The following is an 18487-nucleotide window of genomic DNA, read 5'->3' as shown; positions in this document are numbered from 1 at the left end:
ATGGTGTCATGATTAAATATCGAATAATGTCATATCGTGTGAGGAGTATGGGCACGCCAGGTGGGCCTTAACTTGATTGGTCGCTGCAAATGGGTCAGAAATGGCCTCGCGGCAGGGCTGGACGGGTGTTCCCTGCTGGAAATGATTCTGGTAGCTCGTATAAATGAGTTTGAGCTGCAGGACGAAAAAGGTTCGACTCAAAATTAAGATGGTGCTCAAATACATCCCTCTGCCGGGTGAGATGTGAAGTGGCTCGGGCTAGATAGGTACGTCGCAAGAATTCTTGCGACGTACCTATCTAGCCCGAGCCCGAGCCAAAATCAAGAAACGTATCCTTAAGGATACGTTTCTTGATCAGTATAAATCCAATGCTTGTATTCACCTTTCCTATTGAGATTTCTCAAATTTTAGGTTTCTTTTTCTCAACAAACAATACTCTAACAGTAAGAAATGTTTCTGTTTCATCAGAAAACTCGTTTCTTCTACGCCATTAAACCTAATAGCTGCATTTTCTTCAACTTCAGCAGCCACTTCTTCGACTTGCCACCGCCGCCGCCACCCTACGCTGTGTCAGCAGCGGCGCTGTCGGCGGCGGCGGCGGCGGCGGCGGCGGCGGCGGCGGGTCTCCGTTTGTCGGCACCGCCTGACCCGGCCGGCCCCACAAAAAGCCGCCGGGCAAAAAGTCGCCGACAAGTCGATGGGCCGATATTCCTAATTGAATACACCAGTCGGACGGCCGACAGCCACGCCAAAAACGCCGCCGTATCGCCGCCGCCGTCAGCCGCCGGCGCCGCTGCCGCACCCGACCGGCGGCGGCGGCGGCGGCGGAGACACCCCGCCGGCGGCAGACAACCCGCAGCCCTCGGACCGCCGCCAGCAGGACAGTGGCAGGACCGTCGATCAGCGAACTGTAACAGCAAGTTTAAAAGAGATAAGACTGAGGAAGGCTTGCCAGTCAGCTCTGTTGGCCGACCTGCGCCGGAGGAGCCGGTAGCGGCGCCGGCAGGGACGGGAGGGATGAACTCCGACAGCAGAGGGCGCCCCGCTCCGGGCGGGCGGCTCGGGGTGCCGCGGGTCTCACCAGCCGACCGGCCGGCCGGCCCCGTCCGCCGACCGGCGAGCCCGCGGCGCCAGCTAATTCGGTCCGCTTCAGCCGTAATTAAAGTCTGATTTAATAATAATCAGCGGCGTTACTCAGCGCAACTGGCGTCATTGACAAATGTACTGCCGTAATTGCCGCATGTTTACCCAGAAATAATCAGGCTGCGCCAATAGGGCTGAGCGCTGGCCGTGAATGCACGCCAATGTGACCGCTGCGGGCCGCCGGCTGGGCCGCGGCTGCCGTGCGTCGTCCGTCGTATGCGTGACGTCGGCATCGCTCAACGTATTTACCGTCGTGTGTCGACACGCCGAGCGACTAATGAACGCCGCTCCCGGACGGAGGGAGCCGATGAACAACACCGCGTGCCGATGGTCGTAATAAAGGCAAACGTCCCCCCTACCAACCAACTACCAACGAGCATCGATTGATAACGGTACACGCACGTGCGAGTGAGCCGGCGCGGTTCCGTCTCGCCCGCGGCACTCGGTGACCTTGGCCGGGCCACCGAGATGCGTGACGTCACTGAGAGGCAGCCAATCACAGGGAGTCTCGGGGTGGTCTCTGGGCCGAGGGAAGCCCGGCTCGGCCGGACGCCAGCCGCCACCCATGGCCTCCAACAAAGGAGGCAGCGCCGGCAGCAAAAACACTGCCGCCCTGAAAGCCACTCTAAGTTATATAGTCATTACGCTCATCACCGTATCGGGCCGAGATGTTATAAATTCATTTTCTTTTCAATTATCTTCCTGGGGTCCGCGTAATTATCTATTCACACCGGTCATTTGGCTTATGTGCGCTATCTCGGAAGATACGAGCACAAGAACGGAAAACTGGCTAATGACGCTCGATAATGTATCGTACACGAAGGTTAATCGTCCGTCCCCTCCCTGCCCGATACCCGCCCCTAACAGCCCACCACAACGCGCCGATACATGACCCTCGGACCTCGGACGTCGGACAGTATAACGATCTAATCCGTTGTTTAAAGACTGCTCAAATAAAATTACAGCAAAAGGTCTCCTCACGCCGCCTTTGACACACAGCCTTCAGACAATGACGCGCGCACTCGAGCGTCTTTTCTGAGCACACAGAGGCGAATCCGGCGGTTTAGCTGCCGAGTGACGGAGCGGTGTCCTCTATAGGCGCGGCCGTCACCGTCGCACCCTCTATCTGCCGCGCCCGCGTCCTATCGCTGTTTGCGCCGGGCTTTGTCCTTCCAATAGCTGTAACAGCGCCGATAGTCGCCGCGGCACCGCTCATAATAAAATGCAAACTGAAATCCTTCAACTGCAGCGTGCTATCTTAATTAGAGGCGCCGCCGCTGCAATTTCACGATAAACGCAGCGCGCGCGTTGCGCCGTGCCGGTGTGCCGGGGATGCCACTATTGCCGCACGCTGTAAAGGTGGCCCTCATCGCAGGCAGTAAGCAACCTTAGATAGAGAGACATGGATTATATTTGGGTACAGTTCAGCTATACATGGCTTTTCCAACGGCACTGAGCTATGTGGGTTTTCATTTTAAGCATTCTATCACTTTAATCCAGTTCTGTCCATTCACATTTTTTACAATTATTAAAATACGCTTAAATATCACTTTCATGGTAACAATGTCACCTTTGGTTATCGTTTCTCGTGTGTGTTTTGGCGGAAGTGAGACCGCCCACCAATCCAAGACTCCTCAGGCCACGTCCGGCCCCCGACAGGAGTCCCGGCACAAAGTGAGCGCGTTGCGTGCCTGCCGTGAAGGGTGCCGCTTTTTCTGCGCCCCGCGCCACACACAGTGTCCAAATTGTACTCTAATTGCGCTTTGTTTGTGGCGGACATCGCGCCCGGTGGAGGGGTCTGTGTTTCACTCCCCGCGTCCTAATTGGGTGGCAAATTATGACGTTTGGTGTGCCGTACGACGACGGGACCTGAAAGGTGCGTGTCCTTATTGTTTGAAAGGGAGGCGCTAAAAAGATCTCGGAGTGCGTAAAATGAATGGCTTTTGTTTCCCGTGACATGCTCAGAGTGCCTGGCAGAAGGAACGTCGAATTAAAACATCTGAATGTAGTCCAGTGCTGGACAGGAAGCGAAACACTAAAAACAGTCGTGAGCTCTGCCAGTTTCGGCGATCGGAGTGGTATTTACCACGAGAAGACCTTGTCGCCGGCTGATGAAACAGCACCTATTCCCACGATCACCCTGTGAATAAACGTCACCGCGGATCGGGCTCGGTTTGACATCCACAAATCAAGCACTCATATATTTCCCGAGCTGTGTTATCTAAATTGAATCCATGGGACTGGCTCGGTCCGCCGTTGGCTTTGTGGGTGGGCTCTTCGAGCAATGATGAGATGTTTCTATCAGGCATGTAATGTAGCAAGAGGACAATCTGGCAACCCAAGCGGTCGAATGGTCCAACGATTGACTGATGGCTAAGGTGACTCATCGTCACAATAACTTCTGGCGAACAATGTATTTTACGGCCTTAATAATGTACTTATGGTAGAAATGACCACAAAACAGCTCATAAACATGGCCAAGTGAGAAGGATATAGCCTGTATAGTATTTCAAAACAGGGTATTTACCTGTTCATCTGGTACAATGTCATTAACATGCATGACAACTGTGATAAAACTTGACCAATAAAATAAAATACAACTGCAAGGTTACAACACCAAAATAATGCATGCAAATTTGTGGTAAATACATCCTGTACCTACCTATAATATTTTTGTTGTTGCACACACCTATTAACCTTATACGGATATGTCTAACGTCCTTTACACGCCCCGGCAAGCATTTTCTCTCCTTCTAACGGTGTAGGCCCATTCCACTCTCACAGCTCACTGCCGTTCCTCCTGCTGTTCCTGTCCCATTATTATGTGACAATGGTCGGGCGGCGGTGACAGCTTCTGCCACCGTTCGGCGGCCGGTGCCGGCGCCTCGGCTATCGTCGGGCGGCTACCGTGCGGCGGTGCCGGTCGGACCCGTTCCGACCGACCCGCGCCGCCGGCCGGGCCCGGCCCGCCGACCGGACACATTTGGGACAACACACGGAGCGGCGCCATCGGCCGATCTGAGGCCGAGCCGCCCCGTTTTATATGTCGGCCGTCGTGTTGCATGCGGCGGCTACACGCCTCTACTTTCGTCGCGCCCAGCGGCCGAGGAAAAATCCGCGCTAATGGGCCAGAAACAAGCTGCGATGCGCCGTACAAGTGATGGCCCTAATCACTGGCGCTCAAACAGGGAAGGCCCGGCCTATTTTTCACCAGCGACACCGGCCGAAAACAGAGTTCACAAATTAGCACCCTCGATTTTTACCTCCAGCTAAGGCGTTGCAAAAGGCCTGTGTGTGGCGAGCACTCAGCACTATCGCTTCTGCTTTTAGTTTTTAAATCGGTTAGTTGTTCAATGTTTGGTCTACAATGCGTTTTTCATGACGGTCACTCAGGCAATCAGACGCATCAGTGAACTCTGAGAACGAATAAAGTGATATCGGTCGCACGAACAGTGGCCGACGCTACTGGCGTTCACACGGTGTTGGCACCACGTTTATTTTTTAGAATTGTCATTAAACTACTCACACTTTCGAATAGAATAAATCTTGTGAGCAGCCTGCAAATTCCATCAATAAACTGTTAAAAAAAAGAGATGTGTCCCGCTGCCACTGTCCCTTGGCCTTCTTGTCTCTCTGAGACATAGAGCATGGATCCCCGCAATGCTCCCAGCGCCCGGCGCGGGGCCCAACCGGCAGCGTTCCCCTGACCGGCGCGGCGCACACTGGTCGGAAACGCTCCAGCGAGAGGCCAGCGGCCTTTCCGCAAAAGTTTTTTGCTTGTTATTCCACAACTAGTGAAGCAAACTTCATAAAACTTTGCATACCTTCTCTGTCATATGTAAGCTATCATTCGGATGTCAAGCACTAAATATATGACGTGAATCTGTTCAGTTATGACGTCATAATTGAGTATAATACAGGATCTAGCACTACTTTAAGTCAACAAGGGAAATTGGGAGCTGCTATTCGGGCACCGGGAATGGTTTCATGCACTGCTTGCAAGGTCCAGTGCTTCACTTTAGCATTGTTGACTTTGCATGACGTCATTTATGACGTCACTAAGGCCATATAAGTTTTTCGTCAATAACTCCTGATCAGATGGAGCTAGAGAGTCGGGAAAGCCACCATTGGACTCAGGAAGACCTGCCGAATCGAATGATATGCGGTATGACCTCCTTCAACCATTTTCGTGACCTGAGGGGCTCCGACCTGACCTTGACCCGAGGTTAACACCTTAAGTTGACTTCACCCGAACACCAAGTATAACATTCAACGCGCCTGAGCTAGACAAACACGATGATGCCAAAATCGCGGCAGTGCGACCATTTTTGGCAAAGTAATTAACCTAAAACCGAGCCCGTGCCTTGTGGCACTTACCTGACCTAAGAGGCCACTGGCTGACCTAAGACCTTAAAATCGGGTAGTACCTAATTGTTGCGTCTTATAACGGCACACAAGCTCGTTTTTTCCGCGAGACTCTAGCTCAATTAGAGGCGAAACGGCGAGGGAGTTGTACCAACCCTCCCCGGTCAATATAGAAAACCAATCGGTCCGGCCAGGGTTAACCCTCGCCGGACCTATTGGTTTTCTACATACGCGCCGGCCGAGGGGGGGGGGGGCGGGTACGACCCCCCCCCCCTCGCCGTTTCGCCCCTGGTGGAGCTAGCGCGTCGCGGAAAAAAACGAGCGTGTGCGCCGTTACGAGACGCAGAGATTGGTACCCGATTTTAAGGTCCTAGGTCAACCGGTGACCTCTGAGGTCAGGTCAAGTGCCCCAAGGTACGGTTCAGTTTTTGGTGAATAACTTCGCAAAAAACGGCCACAGAGCGCCGATTTTGGCAGCATCGTGTTCGTCTCGCTCCGGCGCGTCGAGTGATATACTTTTTGTCCGGGTCAGGTCAACTTGGGGTGTTGACCTCAGGTCAAGGTCAGGTCAGCACCCCCAGGTCACGAAGTTGGTCGAAAGAGGTCATGTCGCATATCATTCGATTCGGCAGGTCTTCCTGAGTCCATTGGTGGCTTTCCCGACTCGCTAGCTCAATTTGATCAAGAGTTATTGACGAAAAACTAATATGACCTTGATGACGTCATAAATGCCGTCACGCAAGGTCAACATTGCAAAAGTGACGCATCTAACTTTGCAAGGAGTGCATCAAATCACGATTCTGTGTGCTTGAGATAGTTGGAGATCGTTCCCGGCGCCAGAATAGCAGTTTTCATTTTTCCCCATTGACTTATAATGGTGAGGTCACGAAAATGACCTGACCTCATATGACCTTTAGGAAAAATCCGAGATATATAAGTTGTGGGACTCATAATGGATACTAGATCCTGCAAGTTTCATTTCCCTGTGACATCTCCTCTGGCAGTGAGGGCGTTGCGAAGTTGCGACATCTGAAGACCGTGCAGAGGTTCACTTATGACGTCATAGGTCAGTGACCTGACCTGACCCAAAAATGCGGTTGGTGTCAAAAGATGCGGCTTGGATCAAAGGTCAGGTATGCCAAGTTTCAGCTCTCTATCGCCAGCGTGTTCGGAGCTATCGCGAAAAAACCCTATGGGGGGGGGGCGGCACCCGCCCCCCCCCCTCGGCCGGCGAGGGTTAAATACCGGAATTGTGATCTAATGTAAAAAGACGGCCCAAGGTAACCCGACGTCAGTGACAGGTGTCCTATATTTGCAGCGTCTTATATTCACGAAGGTTTCAATTTCCACTTTCTTCAGCCGAGTGATGGTTGTCAATAGCAAGGCTCTCTAAATGCAAGCCGTAATCGCCACGCAATATGTGGAAGGCTTTTGATGTCAATGCATGCATAAATGCATACATAAAACGCGCTTTTCACAAAATTCATTAACTCAAGCGCATCTATTTTTAATGACCAGTCAACTACGCATGGATGCGTGCAGGCCACACAGGTCAACGTAAGCCGGGCGCGGCGGCCGAGCCGAAACTGGGGCGGGGCGGGCGGTAGTTGGGTAGGAAGAGGGGCTCCTGCAAATTTTGCGCAAATATGCGCAGTTAGCTTTTATGTTGCCCTGGTGTAAATTTAAATCCTGCTTCATCTCACAAAAAATCAGAGTGGAACTAGATGGGACTACCTGTTGTTTCCTTACCTAAACTTTGCAGTTATATTCCAGAATTACTGTAGGAGAGCCTTCATAAAAAAGCTACAGTAAATCTTAGTTAGGGAAAAAGTATACCAAAAATTTTGCACTGACCAGTCGGCAACTTCATAACGAACATTTTGATGCATAATATGTGGGATTTCAATTTGTTGTCTATCAGCAATAAGACTCTGAATATCCGGCTCAAGAAACCTCTTGCTCCGCGTCAGTTTCCGAGTTCTGGGATACCCCATCTTCGGGGGCTGATTACAGTTATTTTGGTCACCCGAATTAGTTTTTTTGGCCTAAGTATAATAATTTGATCAATTTCAAATCGATCTATATAAAGAATAATCCGAAACTCCGGAATCGCCCGTGGCCTCTCGTGAGGGCGTTTCCGACCAGTGTGCGGCGGGGTGATAAATGCACGCCGCAGCCGTGTCACTCCTCACACGTTATGGCGCACTTGTCATGGCGGCCGATACGAGACCGGCTCATCTGTCAGCCTGCGCGGCAGCAGACACCGTGTCCGCAGGCCGGCCTGTCCGGCTCGGTCTTCATGTCCGCTGTCCAGTGTCCACTGTTCAGCGCAGCCAAGCGTCCTCGGTTGGTGAGAGAATCACGGCGAATCGGTATGCTGGAATTCCTTCTCAGACCACCGTGGTGGTCATAAATTATTGGAAACCTAGTTCCCCACGCTCGTAGGTATAGACGAAAAGAGCTGTCTCAACAGTCACGTTGCGGACTTCAGACTTCAGTGATGCCATGGTCCTTCCTGACAAGTTATAAATGTATCAAGTCCTTTCATAATTAGCACTAAGTCGGATATACCCGGCCAAACCCAGAATCATTATCAGCAGCAAACATCCCCACCTCGCCGACTGTCGCTCCGACAGTGGGAGAGCACGCGCCGCCGTGCCGCTGTGTGTCGGCTCAGTCGCTCAGCGCGCGCCGCCGCGACGGGCCGGTGTTGTCAGCGCGCGCCGCGATACCATCGGTCGCCGGCGTGCGTCTCCTCTCCTCAGCATGCGCCGGCGTGGCCGCTGCGTTTTGACAAAGTGGCCAGCCGTCAGCGCCGCTGTCCGTCGACAGACGAGGTATTGAGAGCCGCGCCGCGCCGCGCCACAGGAGCGCCACAGTCGCCGCAGGAGCGCCGCAGTCGCCGCCGCCACTGGGCTGGCGCGTCTCGGCGCCGATAAGCGGGGCCAGTTTAAAGTGCGGTTGCAGAGGACGGCTTTGGAGTGCCGCTGCCGAGGAGGGAGGGGGTCGTCGGCGGGGGGCGGGGAGCCAGGGTAATGGCAGGACAATGGCTCGGGAAGGGCGGTAGCCGGAGCGGATTTAGCGGCGCCTCGTATCGCGCCATCAGTGCCACTGACGCGCCGCTGATGCCGCCAGCTGGCGCGATAGCCGCGCCGCGCCGCGCCGACAAAGGGGAAAACGACAGGCCCGCTTTATTAAGTTGCACGATTTACATTTTTGTGTCAAAAGTGTTTCGCAAGAAACTTGGTTTTACACGGTTTTTAATTACCTGAACACGTTATGTTCTATTTTCTTTCGTGTCCAACATGTATAATGCATATCTGACGAGGAAGTTATTCTGAAGAATTTCGTGTCTAAACAGCATATTAGGATGATCTCATTTCAAAGGTGGCACGCCGCCCACTAGATCACATCACTGCGATGGTTGTGATGCACCTTTCCCTTCCCCTCCATTTCTCATAGCCGGCCGAGTGAGGCGCCGCCCCGGCCGGTGTCGCATGTCCGAGCCATCAGATAGCACGGGTGGAGTTGCCGCGCCGCCGTCATATTTGTAAACAATACAAATTTCGGGAGCCGCGCCGCCGGCCGGCCGGTTCGGGCGGCTCCCTGTCAATATCGCCCGTATATCGCCCGTATATCGGCCGGTATCGGCCAGCTCACAGGTGCCGGCGCGGTGAGAAGGGCGGCGCCGCGTCGCGAGCCGCCGATGGTATCGGCCGCCGGGGCCGCGTCCCGCCGCGCCGGCCCGCCGACGACAAACAGCTGTCACTTCGGCGACATCAGCGACAGCCGCCGCCGAGAACCGCCCTCTGGACGGTGTCTCTGTTCCAGGGCGCGTGCTCCACCTCTGTCCCCTCTCTTCCTGCTTCTCTACCCCTCGCACACTCCTCCATGGCTGTCCTAAAGCGGCAGGTGACCGTCGAAAATCCCGCCCCCGCCGGCTGCGCGGGGTCGTATCACGATGTCGTTACACCATTTCACCCACACCAGCTGTGTGTTTAGCCCCGGGCGGAGCGACAGCCGACCCGCGGACGCCATGTTGGCTCGTGGTGAGCCGCCCCCGCCCCCGCCCCCGCCCGCCACCGGAAACCATCCGGGCCAGACGTGCTGGGAAGTAAAACAATCGGTTCCGCCTGCGCGGGACGCAATTGATGTAATTGTTTGATGGCGCCGGCGCCGGCTTCTATTACATAGTCTGTTTGTATTTCGACACGGACACGGCTGTTCGGTACGGCTGGATAGCGCGGCTATTGGAGAGGACGAATAAACGACGGATGCTCGAAGGTCCTCAAGCTCCAGCCTGAAGAGCGACCCTGGCTCTGCAGTATAGTGAATGTAATTAACGTTGACATCGTTTGGAATTTCATAAAATGAGCAAGCAATGAATAAAACAAATTAGCAATTCAAATGTTAATCCATTAAAAGCCCAAAGGCATCACCGCCTTATTGAGGGCCGTCGCAGAGCCAAAATGCTTAAGTTGCAGCTACATAGGCTCCTTCAGTTTGCTCATCTGTACGTTTTTATATCCCGTTGATACGGCGCCAGTCGCGCCCCAACTGTGTCAAATCACAGAGCTGGCGTGTAGACAGACCGGGCCGGGCCGCGTGTGAGGCGTCGATCCATCACAGGTGCTAACAGAGCACAGGTCGCACCTCCGTTCTCCAGTGGGGAAGGCCGGGCCGGGAGGGCTCATTGTGCCGTCAGCGTCAGACTTAATGCCGGAGAAACTGTCGGCAGGAGTGACGGATGTAACAACAAAGCTGCCATAATGAAGCAGAATGGAGCACAGTCACACAGATGCCGTGCTATTTCTGATCAGCGCTTCACTCAGCGTGTTGCGACAGTTGAGGCTGTGGTCAAGTGTTATGACAGCAACTTGGCATAATTTTCGCTACGACTAGACGACAAGCAACACGCGAGGCGAGGCTGTAACAGTAATTACATCATGTTCGCCGCTGCAGATAGTACCTTGTGGTCAGTTTGTCGCAGCATACCTACACCAATCACGTGACATTTACGCCGCCCCAAGTGTCGCCAAAGTTCCTCGCAGAGGCCAGTCCCGACTTCGGCGCCTATAGCTCAGGTGCCGTGTACAATTTGTAGAAACAGCTCGTTTTCAGCCGTCGGAATGCGATAGCCATCAATCGCGTGGTGTCTGGCAATAAAATATTTGCACTGCACTGCAACGCGGCCAACGCATGCGATTAGGTCGAAGCGCCGGCGCTGGACGGACCGGTCAGTGGACCGAGGTGCCGATATTGATTGGCAGAGCGGTGACCCCGGACGGACCCGGGGTGGTCAGACCCCGGGGCCCCGAACTGACCCCATGGTGGTCTGACCCGCGGGGCCCCGATCGACACAGGTGGTATGAACTCCAGGACCCTGAGCTAACACAGAAACCATGGCACGGGGCACCACGTGAGGGTCACCGTCTAAAGTGTGCCACCAGGAACACCTTTAGTGAAGGAAACAAGAAAGTCGTTTTGCAACAGCTGTGGCCTAAACCCGAGCAATTGTATCGGCTATTTCGTACTTCTCTAGACTCTACCATGTTCAGCAATCAGCAATGAACATCGCTTCGACCTCGGCACCTGAAAAACTCTCAGATGTCACAGTACATCTCTCTTCCCTCTCAAAGTCTCGCTTCTGGCACCACGAGCGCTAACACCGCCCCTCTCTCCGCCCGCAGATTACTCGACGACCCGCGCGGCCGCGAGTACCCCCGAGTCGTCGGTCCGCAGCCCGCAGCCGTCACAGACGATGGGCGTCTCGGAGCGCGCCGCCGTGCCGCCGGGACCGGACGCCGCTCCGGCGCCGCGCGACGCCGTCCAGCTGCTGCGCGTGCGCGCCGACATGACGGCGGCCGCCGAGGGCGCCGACCCGGAGCGCGCCGCCGCCGCCGGCGCCGCCAGCGACGACGACCGACCCATTGATGTCGAGGGCGAGGGCGACGATGACGAGGAGGCGTCGGGCGCGGCTGACGCGGGCGAGGGCGCCTCCGGCGGCGGAGACACCGAGATGGACGCCGAGTTTCCGCCCAAGCGGAAGCAGAGGCGGTACCGGACGACGTTCACCAGTTTTCAGCTGGAGGAGCTGGAGAAGGCATTCTCGCGGACACACTACCCGGACGTGTTCACCAGGTGGGTACGGGGCTGCTAGGGCGATTCGCGTCCTGCTGCCTGCTGTCGCCGTCTAAATCAAAAGGTCAAATGCCATAGGGTCCGCCAATATTCAACTCCTGTGGGCTGTTTAGTATGTCAACGGTCATTCCTCCTTCTATCCCCTAATCGATTCCGATTGTTCAGTGTCTTGGCATAGTATGCAGTGAAGCAGTACGATGTCATGAACAGCCTTCTTAATAGGGTCGTCACATCAGAAGAACGTCAGTCAGTGGCACGTAACCATTGACAGCTTTATATAAAAACCGTTAGGGAGCGTTAACGTCACATATTTTCAGCGTCACCTGTCTCTGACTTGGACAGGTGTCTGATTAAGACCCAAAAACAAATGCAAAACTCTTTCACTGAAGACGCTTCTAGGCTGCACAAAACACAAATCTAATGCAGAGTGGATCACATTTTCTACGTACACATCCTGCGACGCTCATTGCCGAATAACGGTGACTGTCCATTGGCTGAGATAAGCTGCGCGAGCGCCGGTCTCAGACGCCTCTGAACACTTGTCAACACAGCGCGTCACAGTGCGCATGTCGCGTCGGCGCGTATTTATATTTATGAGGATGGGCGGCGCTGTCAACGTCGCCCCAACACGAGCGCCGCTCAAAGCGGACTGTCACAACACGTCAATCGGGCGCGGAAAAACGCGGACACCGCCGCCTTCTGTGCACCACCGCCGCCGCCGCCTCCGTGCGCTGACACCACCGCCTTCTGTTTCAGGGAGGAGCTGGCCATGAAAGTCGGTCTCACCGAGGCACGCATCCAGGTATGTGACTTGACCGCCGAGCTATGAACTGAACTGATTGTAACCTGCCGGCCACACTGTACTTACAGACCTTCCATTTGCGCGACCTTCCGCGCCGGGCAGGCTGTGAGAGCGACTGCTCACATACCCACCTGTTATGCCTCATCCCCATTCTCCGCTCGGCTAGAACCGTCGGACGCACACAAAGCCGCGTCGAATCTAATTTAATTTTTATTTGAGCAGCACCGGCGCGTTAATGCCCGGCCGGGCTGTAAAGCGATTATATGCCGTATACCGATTCCGGACTCAGTTTGTACCTGTGGGCTTTAGAGCGTAATAAACAGGACCATTGCAGAGGATATGGAGCTTTCCGGTCGTCACCGGATAGCGCACTCTGAGAGCGGCGACCGTTCTTTGCAAATCATCGCGAATTGCATGATGCAGTAATTGGCCGTAAACGACGACAATCGTGTACAAAACTACGCTTACGCCATGAGTCAACCGCAATTGCATTGAGGAAGTCGGCAGTAGGCATGCGTTTTTTTTCGTGATGATCGGAGCTCTCCGATTAATTAAGCACGGAGCGTCACGTCATACTAGCAGCGGGTTGCCATGGTGACGAATTACAGCCTGGGAAATGTCCATGCATGCTAACTGGCATGAGGGAACCACTGCCGCAGTCGTTAGCAGCCACCAGCCGCCGTCGGCAGGCCGGCAGGACAGCGAGTCGTTTTCTAGCGGCGGCGTCCGTGCGGCGCGCGTGCCCGTCCGGCGATAGGCCACGCCGCGCGGCGATACGCTCCCCGGTCCGTGTCCTCACACCATCTCGCCATTACGCGCCGTCGAGCAGACACAATCTCATCAGTCATACGGTTTGGCCTAATGTATGACCGCTGTCGCCCGGCCCGCCCCCGGTTAGTCGACCGGACAAAGCGGACGCACGCGAGCGACTCGCGCGCGGTCGGCGGCGCGCGGCGAGTCGCGACTGGCGCGAGCGACTCGCGCGCGGCCGGCGGCGCGCGCGAGTCGCGGTGCCGAGGCGGTCGGGGTACCTCGTGTAAGCCACCGTTGCGGCGTGGGCGGCAGTGGTGTTGTTAGGGTGGCTACTGGTTATTCAGAAATCCGCACATAGAAACAGAAGTCGCGCATCGCCGCCCCCGCTTCCAACGCTATTGAGGAAAACAACTAAAACTGTAATGAGCTGAATTCGCTGAAACCGACCCAACCGTGGCGACCATGGCATACAGCAGTGAGTTGAAGATTCACTATGCGGTCGGGGATGTGTTATCACCAGCACAGAACACCTAGAAAAGCAGCCACGTGACCAGCCTGTACCACAGCCTCCAATTGAGAAACGCCGGGCCGGCGGCAGCGCGGCTCAGTGCTTCTGACCACTACCGGCCAAAACTGCCTGATCATTGCGCGGTCTCGGCGCGGCACGCAATCGGACGGCCTTGCACGCGGCGCGAGCGGCCATCACGGGCAGCCGGCGCCGGCGCTCCGACCTTCCCCGGCCGGCTCCGCTCCCGTGCAGCTCTCAGGCCGTTCTCTGGTCGCCATCGGGCCCCTCTTAGGTCGCCATCGGGCCCCTCTTAGGTCGCTCCGGGTCCCTGTAAGGTCACTATTGGGTATCGCTCCAGTAAGGTGAGAGACGGCGTCAAAGCACGGCAGCGATAAACAGTTTGATGGAAAGTTGAGCGTCTACGCTAGTCTCCAGGCAGATACTCGCCCTCCCCGGCCTTGTTCGCCCCGGTTCGCCCCGATTCGCCCCGGCCCGGCCTGGCTCTCGGTACCCGGCCACATTCCATCGTGGTCCGAGCCGCACCGGCTACTCGGAACGCCCGGCAATTGGCCCCCGGCATGTCGGCGCGGCGTGAAATGACGCGCGTCCGTTCATGTCGGTGTAACATTGGCGCCCAACGAGCGGGCCATTGGACGCTGCACAGCCTCCTTATTAGCATGGGAACGATATAAGTGTTCAGATATTGGCTTCACTATTGTGTGTCTAAACGGTCCAGGCCACGGAAACAAGATCCCGGCGCCCATAAACAGGTACTTGCGGCTCCGACCGGACCATGATTCATTTTTATCGCTCTCGCCTGCCTGCCCCGCTCATTTCACGCTAATTTAATTAGTCACAACTTGTTTGTATACCAGTTCTGCTGGATTGGTTAAAATTCCACGGCTAATGGGATTAGGGTACGGTGGCGGGCCGGCCGGCCGGTCGGATGGACGGACCAGGCTCGGTGAAATATGCCCGCCGCCTCCGCACCGGTCTCTCTGCTCCACCGCCGCCGCCGCTCGTCGCCCGAGCGCCGCGAACGCCGTAAGACGAATCGACAGCTCCGGCGCGGCCGATGCGGTGTCGACGAACCGTATAAATATGTAACTGGGGGGTGAGATAAATGACCACGTTCGGCCGACACAGATTGTTTGCGCGGTCCGCCACCGCCGCCGCCGCCGCGTCCACTCCCCGTGCGCAGGCCGGCCGGCGAGCCGCGCGCTGGCTGGAGCCGGCCAGTCGCGCCGCGGACGCCGCTAGCCATCCATTAGGTTATTTGCTCTTCATTTCCGGTGGTGGACGGCGTTGATTGGCCTGGCTCGTTCCCAGCGGGCCACCGCCGCCGCCGGGCCGCCTGCAGCGACGCCGTGACCCTCGCGGGCCCAGCGGCGGCGGCTGAGCTGTAGTCGCCGACGACCATGGAGCTGTCGGCTCCGACGAGACGACCGGCCGACGTGAGAGGTGCTCGACGGGGTCTCGGCGTCTGGCCTGGTCGATATGAAGTGGTGCGTAGGAATAAAGGTGTGCGAATAAGTGGACGACGCTCGCCTCTGACCGTTCCCCTCCTGGAAACTACCAGTCTGAGGAGGAAAATAGCATACAGAAGATTAGCTTACGCACTACACGGTATAAGACGTGCGTCATGAATCTTGAGCTTATGCAATGTAGGCACGGCCGGCCACTGGTATTCAAGCTAGTCCACATTATATAAGTGTTACGTTTTTTTTTTATATTTCAAACTTATTTTCAATTTTATTTTTTATTCGAGCTCAGTATATTTGGAAGTTACGTTATACCTATGATATTACATCTATGATAATGGGTAGATATTCCTTTAACCAAAGTTATTTGTCGCGTGATTGGATAGAAATGAGGAATGGGGACTACTGAATGCCACCAATTAAAATTAGATGAAGATGGCAGCGAGAACACAGACTCGATGTCTCATCTCCAGCCCCTGGCCAACATAAATCATACAGCACAGCATTAGCGGTGTTTTATGGCGCTTTGATTGCATGACAAAGGCCGGGCACACCTCGCTGCTCGGAGTCATTTTCGCCCGGGCTGCAGACTCCTGTGGCCGGCACTGTCGGCGACCGCGCTCCACTTCTGCTGTCTGTCCAGAAGGCCTAGCCGTCGCCCACTCTGCACGGTAAAATAGCCCTTACGATGGGGGAGGGGACAGCGCACTCAGCAGGTGTGGTGAAGTCTGCAGCAACCGTTCAGCCACCGCTGCCGCCGTCACCGCAGAACCCGCCACGACACGGACCACCGAGCGGTTCAGCCTGCTGAGGTGACTCTGTGCTCGTTCTTCGACCAAAACTGGCAACGGTGACAGGTCAGCACCGCTAACTGCAGTAATTTCAACTGCAACAGCGGCAACTGCAAACAAAAACACTGAAGCAACTCCACCCTCACCTGCGCTACCCTCAACTGCGCCTTCGCCTGCAGCGGCGTCCACTGCAGCGATTTCGGCGTGGCGCCGGCGGTGGGCGGACCGGGCCGTGTTTCTACTACTGTAAAGGCCGATCGGTGCTCGTTAGGTGGCGTGTATCGTCACTAATGGGTGAACCAGTGTCGTAATGGGCACGTAGGGCCCGCTCGGGCCATGCATCAACCCCGTGGGACACGAACCGTCCAGTGACGACAGGCTCTCAGGCGAGCGACCGGCGGGGCGCAGCGGCACCCCGGGCGCCCAGCCGGCGACACGCCAGTGACCAACTGCCCACTGCTAAGTATCGGCTCCGGCGAATTTATGGCACTGCGCGCGAACCGGCGCGACTGTCATTAATCTATGGCAGGCTCGCGGAATGGGTGATGGATTGGAGACAGACAGTCGAGCCGGCCGCGCGGTCTGGATTCCTGCAGTCCAGTCGGCCACCGGTGAGCTGCCCCGAACGGTGAAATTACACAGAACGGAAGGTGCTAACAGAGCGTCACCGGTAGTTGACCAGATTTATGACAGGAACTGGTCGGCGCACGCACTCGGGACCGCGCGGCGCCGTTCTGTTGTTGACGCAGTCGGTGGAATCGAATCCCGCCGCTTCTCAAGATTAGATCCGTCCGGCTTTGTATGCATCCTGCGAGCAGACGGCCATTAGTTCTTCTGTTGATTTGATCGTCTCGGATGGCGGACAAACAGGCTCACGCACCTGGCGCACGCAACCTCCGCGTGCCAAGGCCAATCAAAGCCGTCCGCTCGTGAGCACAATTATGATGTCAGATCGGAAAGTCGTGTCGTATCGTGGCTCCAGGTCGCGGCAGGGATTCGAAAATAAGGTGCTGGAGGGTGGAAAACAGAGGTAATGCTCCTTGATGCACCGTAAACCAAAATAGATGCATCAGAGGTAATGCACATGCCGCTTAATGCGATATGGCTTAGACGAAACAACAACCCTTTACTTTCATCTGAATGGTTATTTTGCCCATATTCAGTATTCACAGTGCATCAGTTTCAGCTGCACACTAGAGCGCATCCCATTCCACTTCCAAATCAGCTTGCGACCCGGCGTCAATCGCTGTTTGGCTCTGCCTCGTCCCATCCAAGGTCGCCCAGCACCCTCACAGGTCACTGCAGCCCGTGCCGGCCCCTCAGTATCCGGCAGCGCTACCCCAGTCCTCACCGGCCCCTCCGGCCACCGCCGTCGGTGTAACGACTTCCCAGACCATCGCCTCATCACCAGCGCAGGGCCCAACGCAGGACAACGCGACACTTGGACGCCGGGACATCCGGACAGCAGGACATCAGGACATCAGAATACCGTGACACCAAGAGTAGCTACAGGACACCAGAATACCATGACACCAAGAGTAGCTCCAGGACACCAGACAACATGGCATTTGGAACGCTGGGATGCCAGAACAGTCCAACGCCAGAAAACCAGGACGTCGTGGTCTGAACACCAGTACGCCAGAGTACCTACGAGAACATCATACACCAGTATCCGTGGACACCAGGACACCAGGCTCTCTGCACACCAGGACACCAGGAAGCCGGGACGTCGCTCCGCGGGACGCGGGGTGGTCGCGGAGGCCAGTCGTGGAGCGCTAATTCGCTGATGGCACGGAACGGTGCGTCGTTCCGGCGACAGCTCTGACAGCCCGGGACCTGTTATTTGGCTAATATATGGCTGGGAACGGCGCTGGCCGCAGACGACACGAAGACGAGCGGGTGTCCTGTGCCGCCGGCTCCCGGGTGTGGGGGCGAGCAGCGCGTGGAGTAGCGCAGAACGCGTCTGATGACTCCATCTGGGGTGGCGGTCGGACCCTCAGGGGTGACCACAGACATCGGGAGGGAAAACAGGCCGGATGGCGTCAGGGACGCGACGAGGTGTGTGGTACCTTTTTAATTCCGAGAGGTGTTATCGAGTTGGATCGACCTCCGGCGAAGGTAGTTAGGAGATATGGTAAGTAGATTTCCGAATTCAGTGGCATGTCCGGGGAATATGCTAAAGAGTCGATAATGTGACGAAGTTTGAGATACCTGATAATGGTGATGGTGTTTGTAAGATTTAGTGTTGGAGGTTTAATTGGACCACTTCCACCGCTGTCGATAACAGGAGCTAGCCTCCACGTGCGAGCATCACGCGTTATCAGCGGACGGGGCTATTACGACGGAGGCACCGAGGTGCTAAGACTTGGTAAGCTGCTTGGTAGCAACTCGGAGGGTGTGGACGGACTATGGGGATATCAGCCGGAATCTTAGCATCAACTGCCGACAGAGTTTAGAGTGTTTTCGCTGGTCGGTCAGTTAGCAATCGGCGGAGCTCGGCCAC

At 55.8% G+C, this 18487-nt stretch overlaps 1 protein-coding gene across 1 annotated transcript in view; it reads left to right on the top strand.

The window, feature by feature from the left end:
* The window catches only part of LOC122365280 (homeobox protein aristaless-like), a 50022-nt gene that overhangs the window by 14620 nt on the left and 16915 nt on the right, over window positions 1–18487 (top strand). Inside the window, exons 2-3 of the mRNA XM_043336374.1 lie at window positions 11199–11649; window positions 12406–12451. Of these exons, the coding sequence (XP_043192309.1) occupies window positions 11270–11649; window positions 12406–12451 (426 nt within the window). The 5' untranslated portion in view covers window positions 11199–11269. The remainder of the gene's footprint in view (window positions 1–11198; window positions 11650–12405; window positions 12452–18487) is intronic.

Source organism: Amphibalanus amphitrite, unplaced genomic scaffold (assembly GCF_019059575.1).
Source record: "Amphibalanus amphitrite isolate SeventyFive unplaced genomic scaffold, NRLGWU_Aamphi_draft 000727F_arrow, whole genome shotgun sequence".
In the NCBI taxonomy this organism is placed as follows: Eukaryota; Metazoa; Arthropoda; class Thecostraca; order Balanomorpha; family Balanidae; genus Amphibalanus; species Amphibalanus amphitrite.
Note: the sequence above shows the minus strand (reverse complement) of the source record. Positions and strands in the feature narration are given on the sequence as shown.